Source organism: Entelurus aequoreus, linkage group LG05 (genome assembly GCF_033978785.1).
Source record: "Entelurus aequoreus isolate RoL-2023_Sb linkage group LG05, RoL_Eaeq_v1.1, whole genome shotgun sequence".
In the NCBI taxonomy this organism is placed as follows: Eukaryota; Metazoa; Chordata; class Actinopteri; order Syngnathiformes; family Syngnathidae; genus Entelurus; species Entelurus aequoreus.
Window position 1 is genome coordinate 44,703,019 of NC_084735.1, and position 15,076 is coordinate 44,718,094.

General features: G+C 40.1%; 1 protein-coding gene across 1 annotated transcript; it reads right to left on the bottom strand.

Annotated features, from left to right (window-relative positions):
* Nucleotides 1–1,294: 1,294 nt before the first annotated feature.
* On the bottom strand, nucleotides 1,295–11,787 carry timm22 (translocase of inner mitochondrial membrane 22 homolog (yeast)). Its single transcript, XM_062046408.1, has 4 exons — nucleotides 11,461–11,787; nucleotides 10,898–11,094; nucleotides 1,894–1,966; nucleotides 1,295–1,812 (listed from the first exon to the last, which is right to left on the bottom strand). Exons 1-4 carry the CDS (start codon nucleotides 11,717–11,719, stop codon nucleotides 1,736–1,738), a joined length of 606 nt encoding a protein of 201 aa, XP_061902392.1. The 5' UTR covers nucleotides 11,720–11,787; the 3' UTR covers nucleotides 1,295–1,735.
* Nucleotides 11,788–15,076: the final 3,289 nt, after the last annotated feature.

Genomic DNA, 15,076 nt, shown 5'->3' on the forward strand with positions numbered 1-15,076 from the left:
CTCAAACTGTTTTCTCTTTTTGTCAAGTATTGTCTATTTTATGATTATTTAGTAAATAAATTGTCTTAATGTGTCTAAAACATATTTCCAGTCAATGACTATGATGATATTGTAGTCTTCACCCCGAAGATCAGCATGAGAAGAATGCAATGTAGACCATGGGTGTCAAACTCTGGCCTGCGGGCCAAATTTGGCCCGCCGTGTAATTTCACTTGGCCCTTGGCGATATCAAATTAACACTAAAGCTGGCCCGCCGATCCTCCCGGGAGTCTTCCAAACGCCAGCCAGCCCAACGAGTGCTGGCCCAGTCACCTAACATTTGCGGCTTCTGCACGCACACACATTAGAATGCAACGCATACTACATCAACAGCGATACAGGTTACACTGAGGGTAGCCGAATAAAAAACTTTAACACTGTTAGAAATATACGCCACACTGTGAATCCACACCAAACCAGAACCCTTTGCAGCACTAACTCTTCCGGGACGCTATAAGGTGTGTGTGTGTGGAGGGGGAGGTTTGGTGGTAGCAGGGGTGTATTTTGTAGCGTCCCGGAAGAGTTAGTGCTGCAAAGGATTCTGGGTATTTGTTCTGTTGTGTTTATGTTGTGTTACAGTGCGGATGTTCTCCCGAAATGTGTTTGTCATTCTTGTTTGGTGTGGATTCACGTTGTGGCGTATATTTCTAACAGTGTTAAAGTCTTTTATACTGGCACCCTCAGTGTAACCTGTATCGCTGTTGATGAAGTATGCGTTGCATTCGCTCGTGTGTGCGTACAGAAGCCGCACATATCTTGTGACTGGGTCTCAACGATGTTAGAATGGATGAGAAGCGGACGTGACGATAGCTCGTAGAGTACGTTAAAGGATAATTTGTTCAACCTTGGCCCGCGGCTTTGTTCAGTTTTAAATTTTGGCCCACTCTGTATTTGAGTTTGACACCCCTAATGTAGACCATCTCCTCCAACACTGCGCCGTCGCCACCTAGGACTAAGGAGACATCATAGCCAGGAGGAAAGGCCAAGCTGCCCCGCTACAGCAGAGAGGAGTTTCCAGAGACGTAGGTCCAGCTGGCAGATCAATTTAACGGTCATCCACAGGTACGGCATATTAAGATGCTGATTGGACAGCATAATTATTGGTTACTTAAACATGCATGCCAAGACGTGAAGTATTGCTTAAGATTTTGGTACTGGGTCACATTTTCTACATATTAAATAAAGCTACCTGACATAGTAACATTATATTGTTGGAGGACAATGTCAAATTGATCGGAGGAAAAAAAGGCAAGCATTTAATTTAACAACACATGAATGTAATGTTTATGACAAGTTTCATAATACAGGACAATTTAAAAAGGACACTGACAATTTCTTATTTACACTGATTGAGAATGTTTTGCACACAGCAACAAAATAAAACACACTTACTTATAAATAGCAAAGCTCAATGAAAAGAAGTATGAGGGGTGCACAGTGCTTTTCAGATCCTTCTTACTATTGCCACAGGAAAACTGCTAAACAATAAAAACAAGGCTTTAGTCCCACTTTAACACTATTGTCCATTTACACCAACTTTGGAAATGTTGCAAATCATCTCATCTGCCTCTACAGCAGTTCTCCACTTTCAGGCCAAAAAGTTGGTGGACTTCTTTCATCGCTTTTGTCATAGTTGAACTTCAATAGCTCATCCAGACGTCCAAAGAGACAATCTTGTACTACAGTCTTTCAGGGTTCATCGCAGGTAATACTCAATGGCAGCAGAAAAAGCAGCAAAGCCTCCACATCCTAGGACACCAGCCTTAAGACCAGCTACGAATGTGCAAAAAAAAAAAAGCGTGGACGTAAGACAATAATATAGTTATACATGCAATATGAATCATAATTACATACCACGAAAGCCAATTGCTCCTCCAGTTATACAGCCACTGTACACTGCATTCTTCCAGTCAGACTTTCCTCTGTGCTGCAAATAAAGAGAGATAAAAGATGTGTTAATACATTCAACCAAGCAATGCAAGAAAACATTTTGATTCATAGCTGGTTTTATAGTACATGATTGTTTAGAGAACTGTAAACATGTGTTTCAATAATCTTAATATTTTGAACATCTTGCTGACAGTTGATCACCGAGGGCCGCCATCATTCAAAGCGGAATATAATGCAATCTCTTAATTGCACCAATTTAGAATAGGACAAACACAGTCCAATGACTATGTTATGTTTCCAGATGCAAGACAAACCTAAAGAAGGGCGTTAAAAGAGAGATGGAAAAAGAGAAGATGAGGACAAACACTGAAAGTGAGGCGAGTAGTAAGACTACAGAGCAGTAAGACTACAGCATCACCATGTTTGAACCCAGAACCTTCTGCTTTGAAACAAGCATTTAAGCTATGCGGCAGGAATACCTTTAAGGTGAAATGTCATAATAAGTGCCCCGACATTTTACATGCGCTTCTTCACGCAAAATGCACCTGTATTGTTATTTTAATTGTTTTCTACCACACAGACTTAAACACTAGATGGCAGTAAAGCCCATTCTCAGAGCTCACTGTCAAATCACTGGACTGTTTGAATTCATTACAACTACTTATAGCAGGGGTGTCAAACTCATTTTAGGTCAGGGGCCACATGGAGAAAAATCAACTCCCAAGTGGTAAAATCACGGCACGATAACTTAAAAAAAAAGACAAGGTCAGATTGTTTTCTTTGTTTAAAAATAGAACAAGCACATTCTGAAAATGTATCCTTCCATCCATCCATTTTCTACCGCTTGTCCCTCTCGGGGTCGCGGGGGGTGCTGGAGCCTATCTCGGTTGCATTTGGGCAAAAGGCAGGATACACCCTGGACAAGTCACCACCTCATCACAGGGCCAACACAGATAGACAACATTCACACTCACATTCACACACTAAGGACCATTTAGTGTTGCCAATCAACCTATCCCCAGGTGCATGTCTTTGGAGGTGGGAGGAAGCCAGAGTACCCGGAGGGAACCCCACACAGTCATGGGGAGAACATGCAAACTCATGTATATATATATATTTATAACTAATATTTATTTATTTATGAAAGACATTTTTTGTTAACATGTTGAAGGTGTTTAATAAAATTACAAGCATGTTTTTAACATGTATAATGTTGTAATTGTACAAGAAGAATATAAGTACAAATGATAATGTTGTTTTTTTTAAACTTACATGTTGTGGTTAATAGTAATCTCTCTTTATTTGTCATTATTTATACTGAATAAATTATGTGATAATCAGTCAACTCATTAGTGTTAATTTTCAATCTATCAAGATAAAATAAGTATATCCAAATCAAATTACAGGATGTTATGTATGTACTTTGCTCATTTTCCTCGACTGATGTACTAACAAACATTCTTCATCCATCCATCCATTTTGTACCGCTTGTCCCGTTCGGGGTCGCGGGGGTTGCTGGAGCCTATCTCAGCTGCACATGGGCGGAAGGCGGGGTACACCCTGGACAAGTCGCAACCTCATCGCAGGGCCAACACAGATAGACAGGCAACATTCACACTCACATTCACACACTAGGGCCAATTTAGAGTTGCCAATCAACCTATTCCCAGGTGCATGTCTTTCTAAAACATTAAATTAAAAAGGAAGAAGATAAACATATACAAACACTCAAGTAAAAATAATATGGCTCTTATGAATCCACAACAATATTGAATGTTATTTCTGCCCAAAAAAAAAGTATACTGTGTGCAACGTTCCCTCTAAGGTGTGCGCCTGTGCAACTGCGCACTGCTCAAGCGTCCTCTGCGCACGGCAAATCTATGCTGCGCACAAAATCAAATAAAAAAATAAGCGCATAACAATTTTCGACACACGGACACGACAGAGAAAACAGTTTTCGTCATCATTGTTCAAATATTGTAACGTCTGTCGAGACGCTTTGAGGACATGAATTCCATCCATCACTTTACTGAGCAAAACTTGTCGGTCATAAACACATCACCAAAACATTAGTAAAAAAAATGATATCTAGCAAAACTGGTCATTTTCTGCAGTACAAACCAGACCAAAAGCAACTTTGTTATATCAACAGCAGCCGCTCGCTCTTTCTCACTTGCGCCAACACATGCACATATGGCACTTAGCCAGTGATACGTTTACAGACACACAAAAAGTTGGACAACTACAACACCACACATAAAGTGTAATTCCAGGTTGTTACGCTATGATTTACCAATCAAATGTGTGCTTATTCTAGTGTCATTTATTATGAATCTTCATTTATAAATATTAATCATGAAATGCTGTTAGTATATTAAATAAATACTAATAAAAATATATTTTTTACATACAGGAAGTTGCAGGAATGTACACATGATCCCCTGCTTACATCTCATTGTGCAACATGTGAATGTTTTAATGGGAACTAAATGCAATGTCTGAAAGGGGTACAAACTATTTCCAAAGCAGGACCTCCACCCAGACAAACAATACAAGTACACAGTTAATGAAAAACAATATTTTTTGTTATTGTCATTGTAAGTGGGCCTAAACACTTATATTAGAAAATAACCTAAAAATAAAAAATAAAATAAAAATAAAAAATGGCGGCGCATCGCATGAGAATGCAGCGGCTCTGCTAACGCTCTTGGGAGTGTAGAGCGATTTGGCAAAAAACACCCGTCATTTCTGTCAATTTCATGGCTGGCTCAAAGCGTGAACACTCTGTGATCACATACGACCGACAGACAATTCTGGATGTGGATGGATCGGGTCGTTATAGACTGAAAGATGCATGTACGGCGGACCTCCTCGCTAGCATGGGAATACTTCGTGGGCTACATCGAGCGGCCTTGGTAGCAGTGGAGTCAAGTGCTAGCGGTGACCGCCAATGGAGACGACATAAGCGGTGCGAGCGGAAGCAGAAACGGGGATGCCGAGCTGGGCTAACAACAAAGAGAAAAGCTAACCAAAGAAACGTGGAGTCTCCGGGTAAGAAGCCATTTAAACTAGAACTAGCCGGCGTCAGGCTGGATAATCCCTGCACACATAGCAATTCTCTTAGAATAAAACACAACTCACATAATGTTTTTTCTTTTGTGACCGTGTCAGAGGCAGACATACATTGTACTGAGGTAGCTAACTATGATGCGTTCAGTTTATCGCAACATCAAGCAAACAATCTGAATATCCCCGTCGTATCAATTCCTAGATATGGTCGAAACTATTTAAAGTGCAATACGCATAATAAACGCAACATTATTAATATTGCTACTTCGGATAATTTCAACAAACAATCCTCAAAACAGCCCACTACCTATAATATGGGCTTTTTAAACATAAGATCATTATCTTCCAAAACGCTATTAGTTAATGAAGTCATTAGAGACAAAAAACTTGACGTCGTTGGTCTCGCCGAGACCTGGCTCAAACCAGACGATTTTTTTGCGCTAAATGAGGCATCTCCTCCTGGCTATACCAATACACATGTTGCCAGACCTCTTAAAAGGGGAGGGGGTGTCGCACTAATATACAATGAAAACTATAATCTTACACCTAACCTAAATAATAAATATAACCGTTTGAGGTGCTCACTTTGACGTTTGTCACACCGCTGCCTCTCCACCTGGCTGTTATCTACCGCCCCCCTGGGCCCTATTCGGACTTCATCAGTGAATTCTCAGAGTTTGTTGCCGATCTAGTGATGCACGCCGACAATATAATCATAATGGGGGACTTTAATATCCATGTGAATACCCCATCGGACCCTCCATGCGTGGCGCTCCAGACTATAATTGATAGCTGTGGTCTTACACAAATAATAAATGAACCCACGCATCGCAACGGTAATACGATAGATCTAGTGCTTGTCAGGGGTGTCACCACCTCTAAAGTTACGATACTCCCGTACACTAAAGTAATGTCCAATCATTACCTTATAAAATTCGAAGTTCTGACTCATTGTCAACAAACTAATAATAATAATAATAACTACTATAGCACCCGCAACATTAATGCTGCCACAACGACGACTCTTACTGACCTACTGCCTTCGGTAATGGCACCATTCCCAAATTATGTGGGCTCTATTGATAACCTCACTAACAACTTTAATGACGCCCTGCGCGACACCATTGATATTGTAGCACCGCTAAAGCTAAAAAGGGCCCCTAAAAGGCGTACCCCATGGTTTACAGAAGAAACTAAAGCCCAGAAATTATCATGTAGAAAGCTGGAACGCAAATGGCGTGCGACTAAACTTGAGGTCTTCCATCAAGCATGGTGTGATAGTTTAATAACTTATAAACGCATGCTTACCTCAGCTAAAGCTAAATATTACTCAAATCTCATCCACCTCAACAAAAATGATCCTAAATTTCTGTTTAGTACAGTAGCATCGCTAACCCAACAAGGGACTTCTCCCAGTAGCTCCACCCACTCAGCAGATGACTTTATGAATTTCTTTAATAAGAAAATTGAAGTCATTAGAAAAGAGATTAAAGACAATGCATCTCAGCTACAACTGGGTTCTATTAACACAAATACGACTGTATATACGACGGACACCGCCCTCCAAAATAGTTTCTCTCTCTTTGATGAAATAACATTGGAGGAATTGTCAAAATGTGTAAATGGGACAAAACAAACAACATGTTTACTTGACCCAATTCCTGGGAAACTTATCAAGGAGCTTTTTGTATTATTAGGTCCATCAGTATTAAATATTATAAACTTATCACTTTCCTCTGGCACTGTTCCCCTAGCATTCAAAAAAGCGGTTATTCATCCTCTACTCAAAAGACCTAACCTCGATCCTGATCTCCTGGTAAACTACCGGCCGGTGTCCCACCTTCCGTTTATCTCGAAAATCCTCGAAAAAATTGTAGCACAGCAGCTAAATGAACACTTAGCGTCTTAACAATCTCTGTGAACCTTTTCAATCCGGTTTCAGGGCAAATCACTCTACGGAGACAGCCCTCGCAAAAATGACTAATGATCTATTGCTACCGATGGATTCTGATGCTTCATCTATGTTGCTGCTTCTTGATCTTAGCGCCGCTTTCGATACTGTTGATCATAATATTTTATTAGAGCGTATCAAAACGCGTATTGGGATGACAGACTTAGCCTTGTCTTGGTTTAACTCTTATCTTACTGACAGGATGCAGTGTGTCTCCCATAACAATGTGACCTCGGACTATGTTAAGGTAACGTGCGGAGTTCCCCAGGGTTCGGTTCTTGGCCCTGCACTCTTTAGTATTTACATGCTGCCGCTAGGTGACATCATACGCAAATAAGGTGTTAGCTTTCACTGTTATGCTGATGACACCCAACTCTACATGCCCCTAAAGCTGACCAACACGCCGGATTGTAGTCAGCTGGAGGCGTGTCTTAATGAAATTAAACAATGGATGTCCGCTAACTTTTTGCAACTCAACGCTAAGAAAACGGAAATGCTGATTATCGGTCCTGCTCAACACCGACATCTATTTAAAAATACCACCTTAACATTTGACAACCAAAAAATTAAACAAGGTGACTTTGTAAAGAATCTGGGTATTATCTTCGACCCAACTCTCTCGTTTGAGTCGCACATTAAGAGTGTTACTAAAACGGCCTTCTTTCATCTCCGTAATATCGCTAAAATTCGTCCCATTTTGTCCACAAGCGATGCTGAGATCATTATCCATGCGTTCGTTACATCTCGTCTCGATTACTGTAACGTTTTATTTTCGGGCCTCCCTATGTCTAGCATTAAAAGGTTACAGATGGTACAAAATGCGGCTGCTAGACTTTTGACAAAAACAAGAAAGTTTGATCATATTACGCCTATACTGGCTCACTTGCACTGGCTTCCTGTGCACCTAAGATGCGACTTTAAGGTTTTACTACTTACGTATAAAATACTACACGGTCAAGCTCCTGCCTATCTTGCCGATTGTATTGTACCATATGTCCCGGCAAGAAATCTGCGTTCAAAGAACTCCGGCTTATTAGTGATTCCCAGAGCACAAAAAAAGTCTGCGGGCTATAGAGCGTTTTCTATTCGGGCTCCAATACTATGGAATGCCCTCCCGGTAAAAGTTAGAGATGCTACCTCAGTAGAAGCATTTAAGTCTCATCTTAAAACTCATTTGTATACTCTAGCCTTTAAATAGACTCCCTGTTTAGACCAGTTGATCTGCCGTTTCTTTTCTTTTCTTTTCTACTCTGCTCCAAACCCGGGGTGGACCGCTAGCCTGTTCATCAGATGGGGACATCTCATCGCTGCTGACCCGTCTCCACTCGGGATGGTTCCTGCTGGCCCCACTATGGACTGGACTCTCGCTGATGTGTTGGACTTTCACAATATTATGTCAGACCCACTCGACATCCATTGCTTTCGGTCTCCCCTAGAGGGGGGGGGGGGGGGGGGGGGTTACCCACATATGCGGTCCTCTCCAAGGTTTCTCATGGTCATTCACATTGACGTCCCACTGGGGTGAGTTTTCCTTGCCCGTATGTGGGCTCTGTACCGAGGATGTCGTTGTGGCTTGTACAGCCCTTTGAGACACTTGTGATTTAGGGCTATATAAATAAACATTGATTGATTGATTGATTGATTGATTGATTGAACCTCATGGAAGTGACTGCTGTCATTTGATTATAATAATAAGAGAATGTTGTCTATCTGTGTTGGCCCTGCGATGAGGTGGCGACTTGTCCAGGGTGTACCCCGCCTTCCGCCAGAATGCAGCTGAGATAGGCTCCAGCACCCCCCGCGACCCCGTAAGGGACAAGCGGTAGGAAATGGATGGATGGATGGATGGAGATTGAACTTGTTATTTAGTCAGGTTTGGGACAGGTGTGCTGCTGGTGTAGCCACAGTGTGCACGTCTGATGTTGCTCACATGGGCTCCACTGAATACTCAGGGAGTTTTTGCGTTTGCTCACACACATGAAAAATTAGAGGGAACACTGACTGTGTGTCTATTTAGTTAAAAAAATAAAATACAACTTCATTAAGATTGCAGTGTATGTAAGGAATTTTTTAAAATACATTTGACATTACAGCGATAATTATAACCGTGATCATTTGTCACAATACTCGTTATATGATTTTTTTTTACATTGTTACATCCTGAGAAACCACTGAAGAATAATAAGTGCTTATTACAGTTCACCAGAAGTGTAGATAGGAACAGAAAGCAACCAGATATTAACAGTAAATTAACAAGTAGAATATTAATCGTTTTGAGAAAATAATACAACCGTAAATGGCGTAATATGTACTTAATGTCAGCAGTGAAATTAAGAGCCTTTATAACTCGTTTTGAAATGTTTCTATTATCATTTGTATGCCAAACATTATATTGCTATAAATATCGTTATCACAGGAGGCTGCAATATACTGTATATTGTGATATAGTGTAGATTTAAGGCCATATTGCACATCCCTAAATGTGTTTAACAATAATTGGATGGAGAACAGTAATGACTATGACGTTCCCCCCCCCCAACATTACTCTAAGTACTGCACTAAGAGTGAAACAAACTACTGGCAACAAATTCCATGTGTGGTTGATCATACCTGGCCAGTAGACCTAGAAAGGGCATGTGATTTGGCAATGCATTGTGGGGTCTGAGTAGCCATTGTTGCTGGACAACGTTTTGGTTTACATAGCTAGAGCGGTATTGTGAGAGAGAGCAACAAATTGGATTAAAATGGATCGTACGAAAGAAAAAAATCAAGTGATTATATCGTAACAAAGTGACCTTGTTCCAAACGCTCGCCACCTTCAAAATATAGTAAAATTGGTGGAATTGATCTATATGAGCATGTAAAATAGACAAGATTTGAGCAAGCTGCCTTACTGGTATGTCGGTCGTCAACCAAGTCAGTTTTTATACAGGCCAAACGTTTCGGAATGTTAAGTTGGTAAAGGCTCACAGACAAACCATGTCCGAGTTTTTGCCTCCGCGACCGCTGAAGCCGCACACCGCTTGGCCTGTCGGTACCTGTCCGCTGCCTCAGGAGTCCTGAGGCAGTATGCTGGTTTTTTCCAATGGAATACTGGAAAGGATAGAAATGTAGTTTGTCTCTTTTATCCGATTTTTAATCGATTAATCTAAGCAATAATCGACAGATTAATCGATTATCAAATTAATCGTTAGTTACAGCCCTATTTCAAACTAAACATATTTCAAGTCTGAAATACACTGTGCATCAATGCGGGAAATATTTAAAGTCTTCTCACTTACTGATCTATGAATGGGGGTATTGCTTTTTTCCCCAAATACTGTACGTTGTTTGTAAACCGCAGCTAGCTTAGCTTAGTTTAGCTAATGCTAACATGCTGCTAAATGTTACGTGTGCAACAGAATAAAACATGCTTTGATTCAAACTAACCAATGTAAAAATGCTGTAAACACCAACATATACCAGGTGATGCCGTTAAAAGTGTAGTTTGATCATCTCACGGCAGCTATTAAGGCTATTCGTCATCTCTATTAGCTCACTAATCAGACTTCCTTGGCTTTGCTTCTGCACTGGAAATGAGACAAATCTCACCAAATCGTTTTTTGTTCCTGAAGCGATCATGCAAACCACTGTGGCAGTGAATAGTGTCGCATGTTTGTCCCATGTTTTGAACTTGGGAAAGAAAAGAACACAGCTTTAGGACAGAGTCCTGCATTTTGTCATGTAAATAAGCTTTTTAGAGGCCAGCAAAAACCACGACGCATTGCGTTTACCCATCACATTGTCGAGCCCTATAAAGAAGATTTTGACTAATATCAGTGGTTTCGAGTAGATAGTGTAAATGTAAAGATGGCCTTTTTTAAGTCGTTTTAGTCACCAAGGTATTGGTTAGAGGAAAATATGGGGTTAAATTATCTAACAGCATATAAAACAGAGTTGTGGCATTACCGATTCGATGATGCACTCCGTACAGGAGAACATGGCGCCCACGATAGCAAAATTCTTAGCGTAGGACATGCCCCGTTGGCCCATGTCTCTGAGGACCTCTCGAGCGGTCGGGGTTCTCGTAGGGTCTTTGGGATCAAAACCAACATTGGTGTCGATGCCTGCTGTGAAAACGCCAAACGCTCCACCGAGGACAAACCCTGTACAAAACAAACCAGATACAAACACAGACTGATTAGATGGAAGGACTATAACAGACATATATTTATTGACCCTAAACAAACCCCTCTTTTACTTTATGGGAAATTACACCTATAACTTGTACTTATAGGTGTCAAAGCAAATAGTTACTGGGGTAATATGTAACAATCTATATTTTAGACAATGCATCAGTTTTTTTTAGAATAATAAAAGAGTTGGAAGGCCAAAAATTGGATGCACTTTGGACACCTGCTGTGTGAAACATGTGAGCTTCACGACAGAAATGCTTTTCACTTAAAGTTACATATCGTGACACTGACTTACATACAACATTATTAATATGTATATTCATTCAGTCTTTTTACCTCCTACGCAGGCCAAAAGAGATTTAAAAGCGCAGCTCTCCATTGCCCTCTCAATCCTCTTCTGCTCTTCACTTTTAGAAGGCACCGGCAGTCCCCCCATGATGCCGGGGTTCATGTCCTTCACCGTCCTCTTGTCCCCAATAAGATGATCCAGAATCATACTGTACTGAATCGGTGCGTTTCCCACGCTATGGCCAGTTGAAATAGAACTTTTAGAATCGGCGAGGGCAGCCTCTGTGAAACTCGTGGACGCCGCCATGTTTGTCAATGTGACAACTTCTGCTTCTTCTTCTTCGTCTTCTTCTTTTTCTTCTTCTTCATTTTGATGGCGGGTCGCAACTAACGTTATAAGTGCATACCGCCACCTACTGTCCTGGAGTGTGTATCCTCAGGGTGAGTACTTGGGTTACAGACTATGTTGGTATATACATGTCAAATATGTATTTATACAACACCACACATAACAAAAGGGGGAAATAATAATAATAATAATAATAATAAAATAAAACAAATTTAAAAAAAACTATACTTTAAGTATTAAGCCTGTGATCTTAGTATATCCCATTAAAGCAGGCATGTCAAAAGTGCAGCCCGAGGGCCATTTGTGGCCCCCAGCTAATTTGTTAACGGCCCCCGGCACATTCTGAAAATACTACAATAAAAATGTAAAACATGAAAAAGTGTAATAAAAGAGTAAACAGGTGAAATGTAACAAGAAAAAGTGGCAATGTTGACACTAATAACACAAAGCTGCCATGCAGACTGTTATTGACCTATTGAAGGCTCCAATTACTTCACTGGAACAATGCCACTTTGAAATATATTAGGGGGAAAATATTGCATATTTTGTGCAAAACAAAGTTTTCTTTCACACAAAGGGCAACAATCAAACAAACAAACAAAAATGAAACAGTTATAAAATCTTATAATCAACAGATCTACAGACTTAAGTGTTAATAGTAAAAACAATAGAAATTTGGCTTATTTTTAACACTTATTCTTTTTATTTTTTTGTTGTTATAAATTATTGACCTATTTAAGGTTCCGATTACTTCACATCAAATATTCCACTTTGAAATGTTTTGGGGAAAATGTTGCATAGTTTGTGTGTTTGCCATATAAGTAAGGGTTATTGACATAAAGGGCATAAACATAAAAACATTTTAAAAAACGTTATAACGACAGACAGACCTGAAGTTGATCTCGAGAGTCAAGCGTTAAATGAAAAAATAATAATTTTTGACTTATTTCTAACATTTTTATGACTGAGACCCTTCCGGGCACCGGGGACCAAACTTGAGGAAAGCCATAAGGTTAAAAAACAACAACTATATATTGTACTGGTTTTAAAAAAAGGAAAAATATAAAAATGGCCCCCGCATGCTTTGATTTTTCAGTCTGTGGCCCTGAGTGGAAAAAGTTTGGACACCCCTGCATTAAAGCCTTGCTACATTCTTTATTGTTTTCCCCCTTCCCTAAAATTGTCTTTAAACTCCATCCCCTACCTAGACTGTACAATTTGTTCCTTAGTGCAGTGGTCCCCAACCTTTTTGTAGCTGCGGACCGGTCAACGCTTGAAAATTTGTCCCACGGACCGGGGGGTGGGGGGAGGGGAAGGTAATTTTTTAATTTTTTTTTGTCATAAAAAATTACAATCATGTGTGCTTACGGACTGTATCCCTGCAGACTGTATTGATCTATATTGATATATAATGTAAGAACCAGAAATATTAATAACAGAAAGAAACAACCCTTTTGTGCGAATGAGAGTGAATGAGTGTAGATGGGGGAGGGAGTTTTTTTGGGTTGGTCCACTAATTAATTAAGTAAGTGTATCCTGTGTTTTTTATGTTGATTTGATTAAAAAAAATAAAAAAGTAATTTTAGTTTTTTTCTATTTTTTTTTTTTAAATTTCTTGTGCGGCGCGGTATCAATCGATCCACGGACCGGTACCGGGCCGCGGCCCGGTGGTTGGGGACCACTGCCTTAGTGCCTTCCTCTGCGACCTGTACTTCCTACACTCTATCAGCACATGCTGCACATATGTTTTTTTGTTTTTTTTTTGTCATAAAAAAATACAATCATGTGTGCTTACGGAGTGTATCCCTGCAGACTGTATTGATCTATATTGATATATAACGTATATTGTGTTTTTTATGTTGATTTAATAAAAAATCGGCCCGGACCAGTACCAGGCCACAGACCAGTACCGGGCTGTGTCCCGGTGGTTAGTGTTGCGTTTGACCAGATGTTCCTCCAAGTTGGATGTAAAACGCTGGTCAGTCCCAAGTTCCTTAGATTACATATAAACTGACTCAAAGGTACCACCAAGCACAGAATAGGTATTTTGTAATTTATTGTCAAATATTTCAGAATAGAGACCAGCCTCGAACAACACATACGAATGCGCAGCCCAAGTTGATCTGGCATTCCAAAGGAAAAAGCAACTCTTTTCACACAAAGAAAGCCACCCTCTCAACACTGATAAGAAGAGAGACTTGGGGGTTGTGTTCACATTCCTGATGGTTTACGACCCTGTCTAAACAGGCAATCTGAAGACAAAGAGAAACTGGTATACAGAGTATACATGGAAAAATATGAGCTGATTCAAACATGATTATGAATAAAGAAATAACTCTTAAACATATGCATTATCCACATTAGGGACCACTGATTTAATTATCAATCAATCAATCAATGTTTATTTATATAGCCCTAAATCACAAGTGTCTCAAAGGGCTGCACAAGCCACAACAACATCCTCGGCACAGAGCCCATACGGGCAAGGTAAAACTCACCCCAGTGGGACGTCAACAATTAACATTGTTACATTTGTATTTGTCGCCCTCAAGTGGTCAGGGCAGTTAATATATCTTTGATAAGTGTGTACTTTGAATCAAACTTTATTGACCGGAAGTTCCATAAGCCAAGCAGATACATGTTTTAATTGCTGATGCGTTATAATTTATTTTTAAATGCGCCAGAAAATAACCTGTTTTGTATACTGTTGATGTGTTTCAATCAACAGTAGTGCGTAAATGTGTTCCTGTATAGTATTTCTCCAGCAATGATCATGTGGTGACATCAATTATGGTATTTTGAGAGGTAATCATTGAAGTCGGAGATCACTGAAGGCCTAGGTGGGAAACGCACGGCCCGCCACTGCCTAATTGTTGTATTAATCAGTAATTTTGCCTCCCAACGTGACAGCTCCTTAGGTACTTGGTAAATGTAGTTGTCGAAGAGCGGGAGCAGATTCGTCACATCCGTAATGCTCGGCGTTAAAGTGGAAATATATATCCATTGACACTCTTTCCAATAACATAAAATAAACGATAGGATTTTTTTATTTGTACTTTTCAACCAAAAGTATTCACTGTTTGAAAATAAAATCCTCTAAGCACATTCGAGCAAATATGACACGGACATCGTATCTTAAATCATACAGTATTGTATTACACCTATCCACTTGAGTTACAGTTTGTGATATGAATGTATTTTATTGAGGGTATTATACATTTCACAAACGCAATAACTGAAAATGTCTACCAGGACTTCATTTCCCACAAGCCACCTGGCGCACTGCACCATGAGCTCCTCCTATCCCGTGGTGCA

Bases quoted from the DNA above. Each gene is read 5' to 3' on its own strand.
- timm22 (XM_062046408.1), bottom strand. From the start codon at position 11,719: ATGGCGGCGTCCACGAGTTTCACAGAGGCTGCCCTCGCCGATTCTAAA. The intron at 11,095-11,460 runs GTAAAAAGACTG...TGTTTTGTACAG, and splicing joins TCTTTTGGCCTGCGTAGGAG to GGTTTGTCCTCGGTGGAGCG. The intron at 1,813-1,893 runs GTATGTAATTAT...GCACATTCGTAG, and splicing joins AGGAGCAATTGGCTTTCGTG to CTGGTCTTAAGGCTGGTGTC.